The sequence below is a fragment of the Otolemur garnettii genome, unplaced genomic scaffold (assembly GCF_000181295.1).
Source record: "Otolemur garnettii isolate 467f Iridium unplaced genomic scaffold, OtoGar3 scaffold00004, whole genome shotgun sequence".
Taxonomy (NCBI): Eukaryota; Metazoa; Chordata; class Mammalia; order Primates; family Galagidae; genus Otolemur; species Otolemur garnettii.
The window spans coordinates 5,555,994-5,577,028 of record NW_003852399.1 but is presented as its reverse complement, the minus strand read 5'-3'; the positions used below and the strand labels follow the sequence as shown (position 1 = coordinate 5,577,028).

Here is a 21,035-nt window from a genome sequence, read left to right as displayed (position 1 = left end):
AGGCAGCAGAACCTGAATTCACGTTGTGTCTGTCTAATTTTAAGAAAATACTTGTACTGATGCCATGCAGCCTTAGGAACAGCCCTCTTAGCTCTTGAAGTCTATTTGAATTCTCTGCACTTTTATAGTTGGTTCCAGTGGGTTGAGTTTTAAATAGTTTCTCAGTTAAGCAAACATCTTTTTGTAGGTGGCTTTACATAAGTGGTCCAAAGCTCAAAAAGTTTGTGGACAAAGATTAGGGAGTGTTTCATCAGAGGATAGTAACTGAAACTGTTACTGCCAGAGGACAAGAGTTTATTAAGAAATTTTACTTTTGGCTTGGCACCTGTGGCTCAAGCGGCTAAGGCGCCAGCCACATACACCTAAGGTGGCAAGTTCAAATCCCCAGCCCAGGCCCGCCAAACAACAATGATGGCTGCAACCAAAAAAATGGCCGGGCGTTGTGGCAGGCCCCTGTAGTCCCAGCTACTTGGGAGGCTGAGGCAGGAGACTCCCTTGAGCCCAGGAGTTGGAGGTTGCTGTGAGCTGTGATGCCATGGCACTCTACCCAGGGGGATAGCTTGAGGCTCTGTCCAAAAAAAAAAAAAAGAAATTTTACTTTTACTGGACCTGGAATTTTATTAAATGTATAAATTTGTCAGAACCTAGAGGACCTGGTAGGAATATATTTTATATATATATAATATATATATGTATATACATATATATTTAATAGTTTTCAGAGTTCTATGTGTATCAGACAAGCTAAACATGATAAGTTTTCAAAATCTTGCCTTATTAGAGTATCTTATTATTTTCATTTGTTTTTTAAAAATACATCATCTGAGTGGTCTACTTTTTATTTACCCATTTATCTTTTATGGAGATGTGCTATTGAAAAGAGAGAATAGTTACTCTCCCCTATATTGAGTACATCAGTGTTGGGTAGCCAAGATGATGGCATGTTGGTTTGGTATCCTCTTGAGGGATGTAGGATCTAGATAATTCTCTGGCATGGGTTGGATATTGGATATATTCTGTGGATGTTTACAGTTGTTTTATTTTCCTATACAGTTAATATTCTGCCTTACAAATCTCGTTTCATTGTGTTTGAAAACTTAGGTAATAATATCAAGATGCCAGGGCGCTCCAGTTCCAATTCCAATTCAGGTTCAACTGGTTTCATATCCTTCAGCGGTGTAGAGTCGGCTCTCTCCTCGTTAAAAAACTTCCAAGCGTGTATCAACTCTGGAATGGACACAGCTTCTAGTGTTGCTTTGGATCTTGTGGAAACTCAGAGTAAGTAATACTTAATACTTTCGTGTCTACTGTGAGGTGACTCTCTGTGGTGATCGTACCCTAAAGATGCCTGTTAGTATTCTTGGGACAATCATTTAATCTCTCCGAGCAGCTGTTTTTTCATCTTGTTCTACACAGCAGTGTTCTAAGGGTGCAGTGAGAGCGGCTCATTCAGGTGTGTTCAGTTAGGCGCCGCTAGCAACTGCACTAGAAATGTATAGGCAAAGACACGCAGGTTCCTGACTTCAAGGAACATGCAATCTAAAGTACATGATGTTTGTGAGCATGAGGTATAGGAATGCGTTATGATGTTGTTATTCTCCTGTGCTTTATGCTTTGTTCATGTTTGATTTTTCAATAGATTACACTTACATTGGGCAGGCTGGTAAAAGAAGGCCTCTACAACAAGAAAAGTTCAACTTGATGAACTATATCTACGTTTTTTCAATTAGAAGATCTAGAAAGACACTTCCTTTGGTTAGAATTGTTTTACTTTACATTATATATGGAACTGGGGGGGGGACACAATCATTTTGGTTTTGTTTTTAATGGCATTGGTTTGGAGCAATTTGTGATGTGTATGCCTTGCTGTGATTTTCCTTGTTTATCTTGTCTGATGGTCTTATTTTGGGCTTAACAGTTTTTATCCAGTTTGGAAAAATTTCTGGTATTCCTCGTTCACATATTTTTCTGTTCCTCTGTTTTCTTTTCCTTCTGGAACTCCAGTTCCATGTAGGGTAGATTGCTTGATATTGTCCCATAAATCACTGTGACTTGGTTGATTTTTTCCCTGTCTTTTTGCTCTCTAGCCTTAGTTTGAATAGTTTGCTTCTCCTTGTCTGCTGTGGTGTCTAATCTCCTCTTAATTCTATCGGATGAATTTTTAGTTTCCGATACTACATTTTTTAGCTGTTGAAGACTTAACAAAGAATTAAATGGAATCTTTTACATGTATTTTGTCCCTTTTTTTAAATTTCATTATGTTCACGTTTTCTTTTAGATTGTTGAGTACATGGAACATGTTTATAAGAGTTGTTTTAATATTCTTCTCTGCTAATTCTGTCGTCTCTGTCAATTGCTGCTTCTTCACCTGGACTTTGTGTAAATTCTATTCTTGAGTATTTGTGGTCTTCCTTTAAAGAGTGTTGAAGTTTGGTGGGCAGCTAAGTAATTGTGGGCTAGGCTAATCTTTCTAGGCCTGTTGTTCAGCTTTGTTAGCACACGTTTAGTGTAGCCTTTATGTTAGGGCCAATTTAGCCTTGTTGCAAAGCTTGGCCCTCCTGGAGTGTCTGTTGATTGCCTTGAAGGTTCAGTTAGTGCTCTCTACTCTGGCTGGATAGAATTGAGTGTCTCCCAATCCTATGGCCTCAGCATCTTAGGCAGGCATCCTCAAACGACAGCCTGCAGCCCGCCTAGGACATTTATCCGGCCTGCCTGGTGTTTTTGCCGCTGCTGCCTGTCCTGCTTAGCAGCTGACTCATCCCAGGGCCCATAGTCTGGCCCTCCAATGGCCTGAGGGACAGTGAATAGGCCCCCTGTTTAAAAAGTCTGAGGACCCCAATCTTAGGATTCACCTTCAGACTAAGCATATCTCTGTACAGATTCTGAGAGCTCTTTATCTGCATGGCTCCCTTCCAGTGTACTACCTGGCAAAATCTCTGCTGCCTCAGTCCCCCTGAACTCCACTGTCTCTTCAGTCCTTTAAGACTCAGGGAGGGAGGGCAATTGCAAGACTTCTCTGTATCCCTTTTGGCAATAATTTTAGTCTTTCCTGCCATCGTCCCATTATCTGAAAGCCAGTGTTTTATATATTTTGTCCAGCTTTCTGGTCACTCATGTCAGGAAGGCCAGTTCCATACCAGTTAATAGTTAGCAGCAGATATCACCCATAGTCTTTTCAGTGGTTGACCTCTAAATGTTTTAACCCTGCCTGACCTGATTTGAAATATATTTTTGGTGATGATAGATATTTAGTTTTGGCAGATAGGCTTGGATAAAAGTTGTAATACAATCTTAAACCATAAAAGAGAAGAGCTGGAACATAAGCTTCCTGGAAGATTAGTAGGATTCCCTTTGAAGACTCCTCAGTGTTTTAGCAACATATTTCCTTTTTTGTTTGGTTTTCTTTTGTTTTGAGATAGTCTCACTCTGTTGCCTTGGGTAGAGTACAATGATGTCATAGCTTACAGCAACTTCAAACTCTTGGGCTCAAAAGATGCTCTTGCCTCAGCCTCTTGAGTAGCTGGGACTATAGGCAGCTGGCACAACACCTGGCTAGTTTTTCTATTTTTAGTAGAGATGGGTTGTCACTCCTCTTCAAGCTGGTTTCGAACTCCTGAGCTCAAGCAGCCCACCTACCTTGACCTCCCAGAGTGCTAGGATTACAGATGTGAGCTGGCCCAGAATTCCTTTAGTGTGTGAGGAGAGGGTGGGGAGTGATAGAGGAGAGAAGATTCATGGTCTAAGTCAGAGGTTCTCAACCTGTGGATCATGACCCACAGCAATTGTATTAAAGGGCCGCAGCATTAGGAAGGTTGAGAACCACTACTAAGTTAAAGTAGAGGTGGGCAAAGTTTTTCTATAAAGGGGCCAGATAGCAAATACTTACACGTATGTGGGCTATCTGGTCTCTGTTGCACCTCCGTTATTGTAACATAAAAGCCACCACAGATAACATGTTAGTGAATGAACAAGTCTGTGGCCCAATAAAACTTCATTTTATTTACAAAATTAGACAGTGGGCTGGATTTTCATCACAGGCTTTACTTTGCCAACCTCTGCTTTAGACCCATGGGTAGTCATTAATATTTGTTAAAAGAAATAATTATTTTGATTATTTGGATAAATTTTACAGCAAATACTATACTTATTTTTGCAGTTACCAAAAAATATTATGAAAAATTTTCAATAGGTCATATAGAAAATAGTGAACTAAAGAACATTAACAGAGTCACAAGGAGTCTGAATTACTTATGAATTCAATGTATGTGTGTATGTACTTGTATGTACATCCATACACAGACACACATATATACACACACACACTTTCTAATACCAGGAGTCAGAATAACAAGATAGCCCACAAATATTTACCTAACGACTATTGGGTGTATAAATCAGTTCTAAGTTTTAAAGAGGACACAGACAAGTTTTAAGTAGTTCCTCCCCTTCTAGAGCTTACTATCTTAGTGTGAAATGCCAGGACAATGGGAAAATGGAACAGAGGTTACAAGGCTGCAAATAACTAATATCACCATTGATCTTATCAGAAAAGCCATAAGATGTCAACTTTATAATTAACACAATTTTTTTTTTTTTTTTTTTTTTGGAGACAGCCGTGGCAGCATAGCTCATAGCAACCTCAAATTCGTGGGCTTAAGTGAGCCTCTTGCCTCAGCCTCCCAAGTACCTGGGATTACAGGTGCCCACCACAATGCCTGGCTGTTTTTTAGAGACAGGGTCTTACTCTTGCTCAGGCAGGTATCCAACTCTTGAGCTTAAGCAGTCTACCCACTTTGGCCTCCCAGAGTGCTAGGATTACAGGCATTTCATAAAAAGAGCAGCTAGTTCATCTTTCAACTCTAACTATTATCTAAGACAACCATTGTTCTTTGGTATGCAGCATGGCATTTCATGTATACTTACTGTTTCATCAGACAACATTAAAAGACCTGTACTTAATGATTGAGACTTAATAAATTGTACTACTTCATTGAGGACCTTCTGTGAAGGTGGCATTTGTCTTAACAATGAGTGTGTGATGGAAAAGAATACAGTGCGAGCACAATTTGGTGCCACTACTCTGATTTATGCTAAGACAACAGCTGTGTTTTTCACAGTTGCTTTTGCACCATTGGAACAAATGTTCTACACAGTAAAAATAAACAAAAGAAAAACAAAACAAAACAAAATTGTGATGAAAATAGTTTCGACCTATGGACCTCGTGAAGGGGTCTTAGGACCACACTGTGAGAACCACTGGCTTATGAAACACAATTTTATAGCTCACAGCGACCTCAAACTCTTGGGCTTATTCTGTGTAGGAGGTAGATGACATGAGAGATCCCCTGCAAAGAGAAAGCCAAGAGCAACCTCTGCTGGGGTCATACAGCAGGAGCATGTGGGGAGGACAGATGTTTTTTTTTTTTTGAGACAGAGTCCACTGTGTTGCCTTTGGTAGCGTGTCATGACGGCACAGCTCACAGCAAGCCCAAATTCTTGGGCTTCAGCGAGTCTCTTACTGCAGCCTCCCAAGTAGCTGGGACTACTGGCGCCCGCCACAACACCTGGCTATTTTTTTGTTGCAGTTGTTTAGTTGGCCCAGGCCTGGTTCGAACCCATCACCCTCAGTGTATGTGGCTGGCACCGTAACCACTGTGCTACGGGCGCTGAGCCGGGAAGGACAGTTTTAATGTGAGACCAGACTAAGATGCTGTCAGGGACCCAAAGAGTAGAAAAACTCTTGGTTTTAAAGAAGTTTGAAGATAGATAATTCAGCCGATAATAGTAGATGAGAGACTTGTTGGAGCTAGCCACTGTCACTGCTCAAGAGGAGGACTTAGAAGCAGCTTGACATAGTCCTAGCCAGTCTACTCTAGCTCCATCATTCCTTCTGCAGCTTTGAGTAAGATACCTAAGTTCTTCCAACTTTTTTTTTTTTGAGACAGTCTCACTTTGTCACTCTGGGTAGAGTGCTGTGGCGTCATAGCTCACAGCAACTTCAAACTCTTGGGCTCAAGAGATCCTCTTGCCTCAGCCTCCCAAATAGCTGAGATTACATTATAGGCACCCGCCAGAATGCCCGGCTACTTCTTTCCACTTCTAATTCATTAATCTGTGAAATAGGGTTAAAATGCCCCCTTGATAGGTTGGTGAGAGTAATGAGATAATATGTACAAAGTGCTCTTATTACAGTGTTATTTCCATAGCTATCATATAGCCAGCAATTAGTAAATTTAAGGATCCTAGCTTAGAAGAAGGGCCTGTGGGCTGAAGAGGGGAACAAAGACATATGAGTTTGGAAGTCTACCTAAGGCTTTAGGTAGAGCCCTAAGTTTGAGCCCAGATAAATCACTAATTCAGACCTTTGGACATGTTTAGACCCTTGGGATTTAGAATTGTAACACATTCCTCATCCCTTTCCTTTCAGAATGTCTAACCCCCTTCCCTGGTTTATCTCCCACCCCACCCCACCGCCACTACTTAACACTAACTTGCCTTCTGACATACTGTATAGTTGGTGTCTTACTGTTTCTCACCTGGCTGTGCCCTCACTATAAGCTCCCTGATAGCAGGAGTTTGGTCAGGTGCCTATATGTAGCAGACATATGAGTTTGGACGTCTACTTAAGGCTTTAAATTTGAGCCTGGCTAAATCACTAATTCATAAAACATGTTAGCCAAAACTACAAAGATGAATAAGTTTCTTCCTTCAAGTTGCTTACAGTTCAGCTGGGAAATAAGACAGAGGAGATTAAAGTGTGTTAATAAAAAGAAGCACAAGGAAGATTTTCACAATGAGATGGATTAGGACACGAACACCAGAAAGTATAAACCAGCCCTTTAACATCAGTTTAGGGCTGGTACATAGTAAGCACTCAATAGACGAATGAACATGTTTAAAACCTTAGAAGACAGTTACTACACAAATTCATTCATATAAATGAATTAGACGTGGATATCCATGTCTAGGGAATACAGGGTGGCCATAAGGTTCATGTGCAATTTAAAATTCTACGCTATTTTAAATTGCACATGAACTTTATTTATAGCCACCCTGTATGCCCTCCATCCATACATATATCCCATCTGTATCCATATATACATGCATACGTCTGTATACAGGAGTGGGTGATTTTTCCCTCCAGGGTCCTTTGGGAAAATGTCTAAAGACCTTTCTGGTTGTCATGGCTGGGGAACCATAACTCTGGTAAAAATAAATTATCTTCCTACTTTTGAAATTTGGAAGTAGAAAGCATAGGCATACTACTGAGGGTTCTTTAGGTAAATGACACTTGGACTTTTATTGTTGTTTTTGCTGGCATTTAAGGCTTCTCCCTATTTTTTTTTTTTTTTTTTTTTGAGACAGAGCCTCAAGCTGTCCCCCTGGGTAGAGTGCCGTGGCATTACAGCTCACAGCAACCTCCAACTCCTGGGCTCTAGCGAGTCTCCTGCCTCCGCCTCCCAAGTAGCTGGGACCACAGGCGCCCGCCACAACGCCCGGCTATTTTTTGGTTGCAGCCGTCATTGTTGTTTGGTGGGTCCGGGCTGGGGATTCGAACCCGCCACCTTAGGTGTACGTGGCTGGCGCCTTAGCCAGTTGAGCTATAGGCGCCGAGCCGCTTCTCCCTGTTTTCAGGGGTGGTAATATTCTTCACATTCCCCTTGTAATTTATATATACATATATATACATATACATATGTTTATGTGTGTATGTATGTATCTATATACATATTATATGTATAGATAGAGAGTTTTGTTTGTTTCTTGAGACAGAGTCTCACTCTGTCACCCTGGGGTTGAGTGCTGTGGTGTCATCATAGCTCACAGTAAGCTGAAACTCTTGGGCTCAAGCAATCCTCTTGCCTCAGCCTCCCAGGTAGTTGGGACTATGCGCACCTGACGCAATGCCTGGCTAATTATTTTTATTTTTAATTTTTAATAGAAACAGAGTCTCACTCTTGCTCAGGCTAGTCTGAACTCCAGAGCTCAAGCAGTCTGTTTGTCTCAGCCTCCCAGAATGCTAGCATGACAGGCGTGAGCAACATGACCAGCCATATTTTGTATTTTTTTATGTGTTGTATTTTTCTAGCTCTACCGTAGGTCCTTTTGAATAGGATTCATGTATGGCTGTCCTCATGCCCTCTACTGTCAGAGTTTGGTACTAGACTTTGCGTGTTCTCTGTAAATGCTTATTGAGTGAACCAGTCAATTAAGTAATTAGAATTTTGAGTGTTGGGTTGTAGGGCCATGGGAGTGTTGATTCTACCCATGGCAATGGGCAAATTTCACAAATCAGCATCACTCCAATAACTGGAGGGCTGATTGTTAAGCAGTTGTCAGCACAGCACTAGGAATATCTCACATTGGAGCAAATTGCCTTTGGATGATATGTTTGGTAAAAGTCTCTAAGGGTTACAAAGCTTCAGGGTCATCATCTCTGTCTACCAGTGAGATTCCATGACATTGATTTATATCTTAGAAATATGTGTGAGATGTTCCTATTAAATCTATTCTGGTCATTACAATATTATTTAGTCTTAACCTGGAAGATGCCTCTTGATGGAACCATTTAAAAAAGTTTTGAGTAGGTGAAGAAAAGGGAGCTGTCATAGCCTATGATAATAGGCAGGTACTGTGGAATAAAGGAACATGTGGTGAAAGTCATGGAAAGAGGTCAGTATTTTTTATCCTTACTCAACAAAGGTGGAAATGAGGCTTATGGAGTGGAAATAGCTTATCATAGGGCACAAACCTAGTTGCAGACCGGGAATTTGAATTTGAACCCAATTAGCTTTATTCCAGCCTCATGACCTAGATCAGTGGTTCTCAACCTTCCTAATGCCTCCGAATGTCGCCACCCTTTAATACAGTTCCTCATGGTGTGGTGACCTCCACCCATAAAATTATTTTTGTTAAGTACTTCACAACTGTAATTTTGCTACTGTTATGAATTGTAATGTAAATATCTGATACGCAGGATGTATTTTCATTGTTACAAAGGGGTCACGATTCACAGGTTGAGAACTGCTGACCTAGATTTATCTGGAACCCCTTTCCATGGCAGTGATCCTTAACCATGACGTTCCAGGCATTTTTTTTAGGTAAACTTGTTTCTAGTTGTTACTGAAATTATATGAGGTTTGTTATTTTACTTCTATTTCACAAATGAGTAAACTTAAAACTCAAAAAATTATTTTTTGGCCAAGATCACATAGCTAATAAATGGCAGAGCATTTGAGCTGGCAAAGTGTTATGGCCCTTAGGCCTATTCTGTGCTCAACACAGATCCTTTTGTGTTGACAATGATGATGAGAAAAGTTAATTGTTGTTTTTAGTTGCTTTTAAAGGTAATCAAATTGTCCTCTAAGACCTAAATGGAAAAGAAATAATTTAGCAAGGCTTCATCAGACCTGCTTTTCTCTTGGTTACTTTATAATATAGTTGCACAGAGCAGTTAAATGCAGTGAACTTGAAGTGGTATCTATTATTATTAGGATAGATGACCCTTAATCTTAAAAATTACCAATATTCAATCTTTTTAGCTTTTCTTGTTGCCCAGATAAGTGCCCATTTCTCTTAGGATACAGTAATATACTGTATCAGGATATCTGGATACCAGTTAACTGCTTTTTCTTTGTTCCGTGAGGCTTTTTTTACACAGATTCTTGCTCTGTCACCTGGGCTAGAGTGCTCTGGATATAGACTGGTATTCTAAGACTGTTCCTTTAACACATATATATATTTAGTGTTCAGATCCACAATGTAGAAAGATTTCCATAATTAAAAAGTGAGCTCTTTTGTTAATTTATGAACCTAATTTCTTAAGACTTTGTACTTAATTTTTGTTCATGGATTATCTAAGCCAGAGGTTCTCAAACTTGAGGGTGCATCTGAATCACCTAGAAAGTTTGTTAAAACACAGAATGCTGGGCTCTGCATCTAAATTTCCAGTAGGTCTGTGTTGAGTCCTGGAATTTGCATTTCTGACGTGTTCCTACGTGATACTCATGCTGCTTGGTCTAGGGTTCACACTTTGAGAATCCACTCTAGTAATTCTATTTCGCTTGGTAGGAAGCATGTGCCACTAGGTGGCACCAGAACACTTTTTATGAGGTAATCATTGGCGTCTTTGACCAGTGTTTGTTGATTGTACAGGAAAGATACAATCACTAAATATTGGGATTTGGAGCCTGAATTATTTCATATCCATAAAAATTTTAAATGTTGATCTTATTAGAACAGAAAAATTATAGGTAGGACTGTTAGCATTACATGTTAAGATCAACTCTTCCAGCAATGAGAACCATACCTTTCATCCTTGACGGTTTCCTTTTCAGTCATCCAGGCTATTTAGTTTCATTTATCAACGATCAAGGCAGGTGCTGTTATAAAATGGAATTGTAGAGCGGAGCCTGTGGCTCAAGGACTAGGGCACCAGCCCCATATGCTGGAGCTGGTGGGTTTCAACCCAGCCCAGCCAAAAAACAAAACAAAACAAAAAACCCATAAAATGAAATTGTATGTCTTACATGAATCATAATACAAATAGTTTTATTCTTCTAAGTTAATGGATCTTGATTTTATTGTTGGTGACATTTAAAAACAACTTACAGAGATTTATACCTATTATTCATGTAAATTTCTTACAATTTTGTCCTTCTACCTGTGGGCCTTAGAAAGTGTGAAACGTGCTTTCCCCTCCTATTGGCTTTCCTACTCCTTTCCTTTTAAGAGCTATTGGGAGGAAAGTTCTGGCAGCTGTTCTCCTCACCTCACCTCCTGCTGCGGGGGAGTCTCACTCCATAAATTTCCAATCATACCCGCACCTCCAGGTTTTCCTTCTTGCCCTGACAGTGACAACCTGAAAGCTGCTGTGTTTTCTCCACAGGATGGCGTGATGGAAATAATTGCTGGCTGTGTTCTCCTGTATGCTAAGCTCTTCCATTCACATTAGGATGTCACTTTTTGAAATAGTAAATGAGTCACTTTTTAGTTTTTAAAACAGAGTATGTATAGTATTGGAATACCATCTGGGTTTTTCTAGACTCCTGAGAATAATCTTTCTGTTAATCCTGCTTTTTTATCTTTGGAGCAGAGGATTGGGTTAGGTTTTAGTGACCTAAAAGTATGCAAATGACTACCAGAGAAAAAAACTGGAGTCAGTCAAATTAAAAAAATTAGACTAGCATTTTATTCTATATCTTTGATCACTGGAAAGAACTGAGACTAGTTTAATAAGCAAAGATGACAACTGATGGAAGAATTAGAACAGACTTTAGGATCATTTTTGAAACATCAGGTTCCTTTTTAAAAGAAATGAAACTTTATGTGTTGCAATAAACAGAAAGGAACTTTTAGTAGGCTGACAATTTACATGTTTGAAACTAATTTGATTATTCTAGAGAAGATTATTTTATTATCCAGACCTATTCTTTCTCCCTCTTCTTTGTGTACTTTATAAATGAAATTATATATTTGTGTTATATGTAAATGTAAAGCATTATTTACATATAGTAGTATTTCCAGTTAAATTATAGTGTTAACCACATATGTAATTAAAAGTCTCTGCTGTCTTCATTATAAAAGTTAAGAAAAAAGAGGAGAAAGTCATTTCAGTAATGTTTTATTTAATCTAATATATCTATTTTGTTCCTTTTTTGGACTCCTTGGCCCATATTTCATAACCCAATATATCTATAATCTAAAATATTGTTTCAACATGTGATCAATTTGAAAGTTATTAATGAGTTATTAAAATCAGACTGTTACCTGTTACAGTGCATCTCATTCTGGACTAGTCACAGTTCACATGCTTAAAACCTATGTATGGCAGATAGGTTCTTTGAATAGTCAGTGGTTTTATAAGAAAAGGGCAAGAAATTGTAAGGGCAGTTAAATCAATTAGTTTTGCAACTTTTTAGCACTTTTGGTGAGTATTCAAATCAAACCATTTGGTATAAACAGATACTATCTGTTGATTCATTTTATAGTTGTCACTTATCTGCCACTGTGTGATTGGTATTTTATTGGTATTTTAAAACATAAAATACTAATTTAAGAAATTGTCTAGCCAGTTTAAAACGACTTACTTCTGGGGATCCTATTAATACGTACTTCTGTTTGAAATGTCTTATGATTATTAGACTCCACATCTACAGTACGTTCACATTTTGTAGCTGATGTGTAAATTAGTTTCTTACGGTATTGTATTGGGCAAGCCAGAAAGATTAAGCTTCTTAACTTCAGCAGCCAGAATACTGTACTGTAGTTGCTGTAAACAATTAGGCCTGTCAGCAATTGACCTTGGAAATGCTAATTTGCTTGTCCCTGGGTGTTCCCTCAGGCACTGGCTTTCTTTTTGCGGGTGGGAGTTGCGAACTTAGTTTGGAAGAGAAGTAGAGGAATTTGGGGCAAGCTCCAAACAGATGTACTTCTTGCTTCATTTTTACATGTGGCCGAGTTGCAAGAGGCATATTCTTTGCATGAATTTCTTTGAAGGCTTTGTAAAATCGGACCAGTATACCCAGACTGAGATTGAGAGGAAGCTTCATTACCTTTGGGTCTATTCTTCCTCCTTCATTCTAGCATTCATTGGTCATAATAAGATTGCTTAAAAAAAGATACCCAGTCATTTCCATCATTTTCATTATATTTCATAATCTTATTGAAAGAGGACTCGGAAGACATCTTTTTTTTTTTTTTGAGACAGAGCCTCAAGCTGTCCCCCTGGGTAGAGTGCCGTGGCATTACAGCTCACAGCAACCTCCAACTCCTGGGCTCAAGTGAGTCTCTTGCCTCTGCCTCCCAAGTAGCTGGGACCATAGGCGCCCGCCACGCCCGGCTATTTTTTTTTGGTTGCAGCCGTCATTGTTGTTTGGCGGGTCCGGGCTGGGCATTCGAACCCGCCACCTCAGGTGTACGTGGCTGGCGCCTTAGCCGGTTGAGCTATAGGTGCTGAGCCAGAAGACATCTTTTATTAACTCCTTTGATTTTGTGTTTATCACTACTATGGTAGCATCAGATCCAGAAGAAGGGAGCTGAATAAGTGAGGAAAAAGAAATGTTAGTTGGAAAAGTTATACACAGTGAGAACTTATAGGTAGTAGATGAAGAAGGTAAAAGAATATTATTTATAAAATTCAGAGTTACTGTCCTTCCCAGTTGGTGTGGCAGCGGTGGTACACTGCTATCTTTTACTCCAAGATAGAGAGTTAGGTTTGCTCCTCTTTGGGGCAATACTTAGTTAAGGTAATTTTCTCATTTTACTATATGACACCGATTCAAAACAGTTTTTTTTGTGTCAGGTGTGGTGACTCTCACCTGTAATCCCAACAGCTGGGGAGTCCAAGGCAAGAGGATCTATTGAGGCAGGGGGTTTGAGACCAGTCTGGGCAACATAATGAGATCTTTTCTCTACCAAAAAGTTAAAAAAACATGGCCAGGCATAGTAGCCCAGGCCTGTACTCATGGCTACTTAGGAGGCCAAGGCTGGAGTATCCCTTGTGTCCAGGCGTTCAAGGTTACAGTGAATTAGGATCATACCACTTTGCTCTAAACTGGATGACAGAGCGAGACCCCATGTCTGAAAAAATACCCAAACAAATAAGCGTTCATTTGAGTTTGGTTGGTTTTCGCCATTCTTATGTAATTGTTAGCACTTTGTGTTGATCAATCAGCAATTATTTATTGGCCCATCACCTCAAGAACTTAATAATTTAGTTAGCAGATAAGACGTACATATACATGCAAAGCTAAGGAGAACTACATGTCAGTAAATGATATGTTCCAAATGTGGAGACCATGAGTCTTTGTGTCCCAGACAAGAATACGTGAATGATTTTTTATGTTATGATTTAGCAGCGTGATTCATTATCCAGAGGCACATATCCTTTGTAGACTACTTAATAAGCAACCGAATAGCCAACTCACAGTGCTTTTTGTGCACTTGGCATGTTCTAAATGTCTTGTGTATATTCATGCATTCAATCCTGAAAACAGTGCTGTGGAGGAGATGGGTAACATAATTGTTGTCATTTAACATATGAAGAAACTGAGCCTTGAAGTTGACCAAGGGCGATATATACTATTAACCCTGAAGGGTTTTTTTTTTTTTTTAACCTACAGTAATTTGTTTCAGGTTGGAAATATACATTTCAATTATTTACTCTTTACACATTCTCACCCGTCATCCTTTGTAAGTATGACTTACTCCTTCTCAATTGTAGTGATCTCTGAGGTAAGTCCTCTTACCTACTCAGTATTGACCTTAGCCTGTGGTCGTTACAGAGATAGCCCTTCTAGCCAGCTCTGTCATCATTATACCCGAAGAGGAGAGTGCCTCGTTGAAACAATTTGGAGAGACGTGAAATAGAAATGTCTGTTCTATACTTTTTCTTAGGATTGATTAAGAATGTTCTCCTGCTGAGTTTAAAAAAATTGATGCCTATTATACAATAAATACCTATTATCTGACAAGCACCATGCTGGAAATAAAAAGCTATGAAGATATTTCAACAAATTTATAGTACTTGTTACAAATATTTTAAATCCTGTGAAAAGGAAAGTAGCGTTTAACAGATGAGATAGCTACTGCTCAGCAAGAAGGACTAAGTAACTCGCTTGAAGTGATGAAGTAGTTTGACTGGGATGCTGCTCACATCCGGAATAGCTTCTGCCCTGCGAAACGGAAACGACCCACGCACCCGCACACACACTTGTGTACATCTTGTGTGTGTCGGCGTGTCTTCTGCCACTCCTAACACCCTTTGTATGTGGAGCGATTGAGTTTGGTACATTAAGTGAGGAATTTCTCATTATGGGATGCAATTTTGCTGTAACAAAATTTATTTCAGCAGAGAATTAATTTAGTGTTTAATCACTTTAAATTCTTCTTAATGGAATTTTACTTATTGTAACCTAGTTTTTAAAAAATCCTTTCAGTTAATTATCAGCTCTGATCTCTCCATTAGCTTCTTAATTCTTTTGTTTAGTGACTGTTAGAAAATAATTTTATTGGGATGCCCATTTAAAGTATACAGTTTTGGTGTTTTTTAGGATATTCATAGGCATGTGCAACAATCACACAGTCATCTCAAAAAATACCCCCAAACCCCTGTGCCTTTTAGTTGTCACCTCCCTATTTCCCCATGACCTCCCATTTCTAAGGAGACGCCAATTTTTTTCTCTCTATAGATTTGCCTATTCTGGATGTTTTGTATAAGTGGAATCATAGAACATACGATTTTTTGAACTGGTTTCTTTCATTTCGTGTAACTTTTCAAGGTTCATTCGCGTTATAGCTTGTATCAGTCAGTACTTCATTCCTGCCCATACTGAAGTCAGACTCCACCATGTGGGTATACCTCATTTTGCATGTCTGTCAGTTGGTGGGTCTTGGGTTATTGTTATTAGAAATTGTCATTTGGATATTATTAATAAATACTGTTATGTGTAAGTTAGTATCTCGCTGTGGTTTTGTTTTGCGTTTTCCTGATGATTAATGACATCATGGCTGTTTGTATATCTTTGGAGAAATGTCTGTTCATAACCTTTGCCCAGTGTTAAATTCAGTTGTACAGGTTCTTTATATGTTCTAGATACAAGTGTTTTATCAGATTTGTGGTTTTCACATATTTTTTCCCTTTGTGTGTGTTGTCTTTTTATCTTCCTGATAGTGTTTTTTGAAGTTTTTAACTTTGATGAAGTCTAATCTATTTTTTGCTTTTATTGAATATGATTTTGGTGTAACAGCTAAGAATCCATTGCTCAGTCTAGGTCATGCAGATGTACCTGTTTGTTTTTTTTTTCCTAAGAGCTGTATAGTTTTAATTATTACATTTAGATCCACTTTGAATTGATTTTTATAAATGGCGTGAGTTAAGGGCCCAGTTCCATTCTTCGTTATGCAGCTTATCCACTTGCCCTGGCACCATTCTTTAAAAAATGGTTTTGGTTGTATGTTGAAATCAGTTGACCAGGCAGCACCTGTGGCTCAAGGAGTAGGTTGCTGGCCCCATATACCAGGGGTGGCAGGTTCAAGCCTGGCCCCCGCCAAAACTGAAATCAATTGACGAAAGACACATAAGTCCGTCCGTCCGTCTGTCCGTCCGTCCGTCCTTCCTCCCTCTCTCATTCCTTTCCCTTTCCCTTCTTTCTCTCCCTCTCTCTCTCTCTCTCTGTCTAGTCCTAGGTGGAATGTCATGGCATCAGACCTCAAACTCTTGCCTCAGCCTCCCAAGTACTTAATTGGGACTACAGACGCCTGCCACTGCGACCAGCTAGTTTATCTATTTTTAGTAGAGATGGGGTCTTACTCTTGCTCAGGCTGCTCTTGAACTCCTGAGCTCAAGTAATCTATCTGCCTCAGCCTCCCAGAGTGCTATGTCCTTCTTTTTCTATACTATTTTGGTTATGTAGGGTCCCTTGAAATTCTGTATGATCTTTAGGCTCAGTTTATCAGTTTTTACAAAGAAGCCAGGTAGGATTCTGAGGGGATTACATGAATCAATAGATCAGTCTGGGGGAGTATTTAACTACCATCTTAATAATAAATTGTCTGATCAGTGACCGTGGGATTTTCCCCCATTGGTTTAGTTATAGCTTTTAAAATAGTTTCAACAGTGTTTTGTAGTTTTCAGCTATAAATTTTATACTTACTTTGTTAAATTTATTTATAAACATGTTATTCTTCTTGGTGCTTTTGTAAATGGAATTGTTTTCTTAATTTTACTTTCAGATTGTACATTGCAGGTGTATAAAGTACAATAGATTTTTATATTTTAATCTGTATCCTGTAACCTGCTGAACTTATCAGTTCTCATTTTCTTTTAATGGATTCTTCAGGATTTTCTCTATGTAAGATCATGTCATCGGTGAATGGAGATAATTTTATTTCTTCCTTTCCAGTCCAGATGCCTTTTATTTACTTTTCTTGCCTAATTACCCTGGACAGAACCTGAAGTGTCATGTTGAATAAAAGTGGTGAGGGTGGACATCCTGGTCTTCTTACTGATCTCAGGGCTGCAGCATCCAGCCTTTCGTTACTTAGTATAGTTACATGTTAGCAGGGGAACATCCTCCCCCTTGCAGTGCCCTTCTAGCAGCCTCTGTTGAGAAAGCCTGTCATGCTCACTGAAAGGAAAAATGCTAAAAGCAGTTCCATCCCTATCATTGTGTATTGAATGGTGAATTTTGAGCTTAGAGGCAATTGATTGATAACTGGCACAGCACACAAGCATGTGGGATAAAGCTATAAAGGTGCTATGATAGAAACCTATTTGCAGGAAACAGTGAGGACATCACACTTGTTTGGATCATAGAGGGAATTAGTAGAAAAACAAAATGTGTATCTTACTGTTAGGATGGGGAATGGCAAGGAGAATGTATGTTGAGGTCTGGGGGAGTACATGATAGTGAGGACCACATGGGTTTGTGGGACGGGGGACATTATCCTCTTATTGGGGAAAAATGACATTTATGGTATGGTTTACGAAGCAGGAATGTGTTCTAGTTTAAGAAAAATTAGTATGCAATTTAATTTCAAGCAAAAAAAAGATCAGTGGTCCTGTGGGATAGACGAAAATAGACATTTAAACCAGTTAACAAAGAAAGATTATGTAACATGTTACACAGAGGATAGTTTTTGTTAGCGTTCTTTCTCTATTGTCTTGGAATGGAGCCTTCCAGGGTTCTTAGGTGGTTTTGGAGTTTGTTGAGTTTGAAAAGAATTACCCTGTATCTGCCCTATCTTTGCTTTCTCAGTGTTAAGCTTATAAGGGTTTTTGGGTCTTGGCTGAAACTTAATAATGCAGGTTGGGTATCCCTTATCTGAAATGCTTAGGACCAGAAGTGTTTCAGATTTCAGATTTTTTCAGATTTTGTAATACAGTAGAACCTCCATAGACCACCTCCTGAAGTTGACCTAATTTTTATAGACCAGACATGCACTGCGTGTACATTGTCAGTACAATAGGCCTATTTCCTTACGTTGACCCCCTCTGCATGTCGACCAGTTTGTCATAGTCCCTTGGGTGGTCAACTTATAAAGGTTCTATTCATATATGCACATAATGAGTTATCTTAGGGCTAGGACCCAAGTTTAAACATAGAGTTCAGTTATGTTTCACATATACCTAGCCTGAGGAAATTTTATACAGTGCTTTAAAATAATTTTGTGCATGAAACAAAGTTTGTATTAATTACTTATGTGTGAAATGTTCCACTTGTGGCCTCATGTCAGGGCTCATAAAGTTTTAGATTTTGGAATATTTTGGATTTCCGATTTTTAGATTAGGGATGCTCAACCTGTATTATAGCTGTGACTGAAATACACCTGGGCTTTGTGTACTGAGTAGAAGCTGGAGAGAATAGGAAAAGCCAGCAGAGTGGTGATAGTCTCTTTTGAGTCAAATTAAAGAGCTTGGACTTTCTCGTTAGAAAGTCAATGGGAAGCTATGAAGAAATTTTAAAATAGGAATAGCATAATTTGTATTTTGCATTAATTCTCTGTCTATACTATACTGTGGGAAATGGCTTTTTAGGAATGAGCCTGGAGATAGGCAGGCCAGTTGGGAGGAGGTTGTTGCAATAGTCCTCAGTTATCAGGAGAGAAGGAAGGTGGTAAGGGGATGGTGACAAGTAGATAGATGCAAAAAAGACAAAGGAGGAATAATTGATGAAACCTGGTGGTTTATTGAGTATGAAAATTGAGGAAAGGGAGAAATCAGCAGTGATACCCAGATTTCTGACCTAGGCATTCACGCTAATGGTGGGTATGTTACTTTGCTATTGCTGCTAGAACAAAGAAGCACACACTTAGTGGCTTGAGACAACACAAAATTTGAAAGTCTTAATGTAAATTCACTCTTACGGTCCTTTCACTTCATTTTGCAGTCTCTCCCTCTCTCTTTTTTTTTTTAAATAAATTTTTAATTTTGGAATGATGTTAGATTTACCAAAATTGTAGGTAGTTCAGAGAGTCCCCCTGTGCCCCTCCAAAGTTTTCTCACCCGTTAAGAAGGTCTTACGTTACCGGGGTGCATTTGTCAAAACTGAGGAACAACGTTGGTCCCTTACTATACTGACTGAACTAAACAGTAAACTCCAGACTGTTTGGAGTTTATAAATCCAAACTTTATTCAGATTTTGCAAATGTTCTTTTAAAGACATTGTCCAGGATTCTGTTCAGTATTCCACATTGCATCTAATTATCTCCTTAGTCACTTCTTAGTTGGTATCACTTTTTTCCTGTTTTTTATAACCTTGATAGTTTTAAGGAATCTTGGTTAGATGTTCTATAGAATGTCCCACAATAGGAATCTGTCTGATATTTTTCTCACAAGTAGACTTGGGTTTACCTCTGGGAAAAAAGACCACAGAGGTCAAATGTCCTTCTCATCACGTTATATTGGGGGTTACTTGTCATCAGCATGGTCAGAGTGTTAACACTCATCACTTGGCCCCAGTGGGGTTTGTCAGGTGTCTCTCATGGAAAGGGGCTTTTTCCCTTCTCTACATAACTGTTTTATGAAAGCAAGTAACTAGCTCTACCCGCATTCGAAGGGAAATAATTGAACTCCATTATTTGGAATTCTCCTGGAAAGAATTGGATTTTCTCTGCTTCTGCCCCTGCCCAGAATCAGCTATTTTTCCCAAGAAGCCTTGGTTCTTTTTATTGGAAAATAGTATTTAAAAACTAAGATCTGGCCTGAGTGTGGTTGCTGCTGCCAACTTGCTGCTGACTGCTTCTAAGACCTTTCAGCAGACAGAACTAGGAAGTCCGTATATGTATACCTACACATGTGTACATTTATTGTTGTTACTTCTGTATCCATCAGTGTTTCTGTTAAGGTAAATGTGTTTATACTGATGTCTTCAACCCTAATCTGGTCCTGCATAGTTAAATTCTAGTCTTTTCCCCTACTCATCTGTCACTTACCTCTCCAGCATCGGGAACCTTCAGTAGGCAAAAGCTTGGAGCTGCTTGGGTTTAGAGAATTAGGCAGATAATAAGAAAAGACTGAGATAGATAAGACTGAGAGTTGAATTACATCATTGCATCAGGCTATAGCTATTGGAACTTAAAGTGATGACAAGTGGAATGTGAATGAAAGGACTATGTGAAAGAGACCTGTATCCCATCACCCAGCATCCATTTGCTTGTTTGTTTGACCCCAGTATGCAGGTACAGCAGTCTCAGAATTAGTAACCTGTACCCCTGCGACAGACAGCTGTATCAGCTAGCTTATTGTTTATATAGGGTTCCTTCGGCCTTTAGTCTTACAGTTTTCAGTCAGAACATCATTAACAAGGTTACAGGTCAAGTCCCTCCTCCCTAGATGTCCAGTAACATTTGCCATACATTTGTAATATAGGTAAATTCTTTTGCCATAGTCTACATTCTGTCCCAGGAGCCCCTGGCCTCTGATTGTCACTTTATTGTTGTTGTTGTTGTCTTGGTTACTGCTTTCTTTGTTGTTTTGTACACATTAAAGTTCTTTGTGAGTTAAATTTATATGAGCTTTGATAACATTGCAATTTCTTTGAAAATATGTACATATTTTGAAAACATATGCACTGAAGACATTGGAGACGTACAGGATGTTTGCCAGCAGTAATGTTGAAAGTGTAAGGCTGAGGCAAGAATGGTCAATCAGGCTGTGGTTGAATTTATAGACCACCAATCAGGGCTAAAGAATTTTCTGCTTTCAGAGGTCAGAATTAGCATCATGTATCAGGAGCCTTCAGCAGGCAAAAGCTTGGAGCTGCTTGGATTTAGAGAATTAGGCAGACCTCAAATATAAGACCAAGAGTTGAATTAGGCTTGGCACCTGTGGCTCAACTGGCTAAGGCGCCAGCCGTATACACCTGAGCTGGCGGGTTCAAATCCAACCTGGACCAGCTAAACAACAATGACGGTTGCAACCAAAAAATAGCCGGGCGTTGTGGCGGGCACCTGTGGTCCCCAGCTACTTGGGAGGCTGAGGCAGGAGACTCGCTTGAGCCCAGGAGTTGGAGGTTGCTGTGAGCTGTGATGCC

The 21,035-nt window shown here is 39.3% G+C and overlaps 1 protein-coding gene across 3 annotated transcripts in view; it reads left to right on the top strand.

Annotated features, from left to right (window-relative positions):
* NSMCE2 (NSE2/MMS21 homolog, SMC5-SMC6 complex SUMO ligase) overlaps nucleotides 1–21,035 on the top strand; it is a 225,465-nt gene that overhangs the window by 9,045 nt on the left and 195,385 nt on the right. For 2 of the 3 annotated variants that reach the window (XM_003782346.2, XM_023517110.1), the window contains exon 2: nucleotides 1,102–1,278. In XM_003782346.2, coding sequence (XP_003782394.1) covers nucleotides 1,116–1,278 — 163 coding nt within the window. In that variant the 5' untranslated portion in view covers nucleotides 1,102–1,115. Of the gene's footprint in view, nucleotides 1–1,099; nucleotides 1,279–21,035 lie in introns of those variants that run through there. The other variant, XM_023517109.1, reaches the window with a different exon arrangement.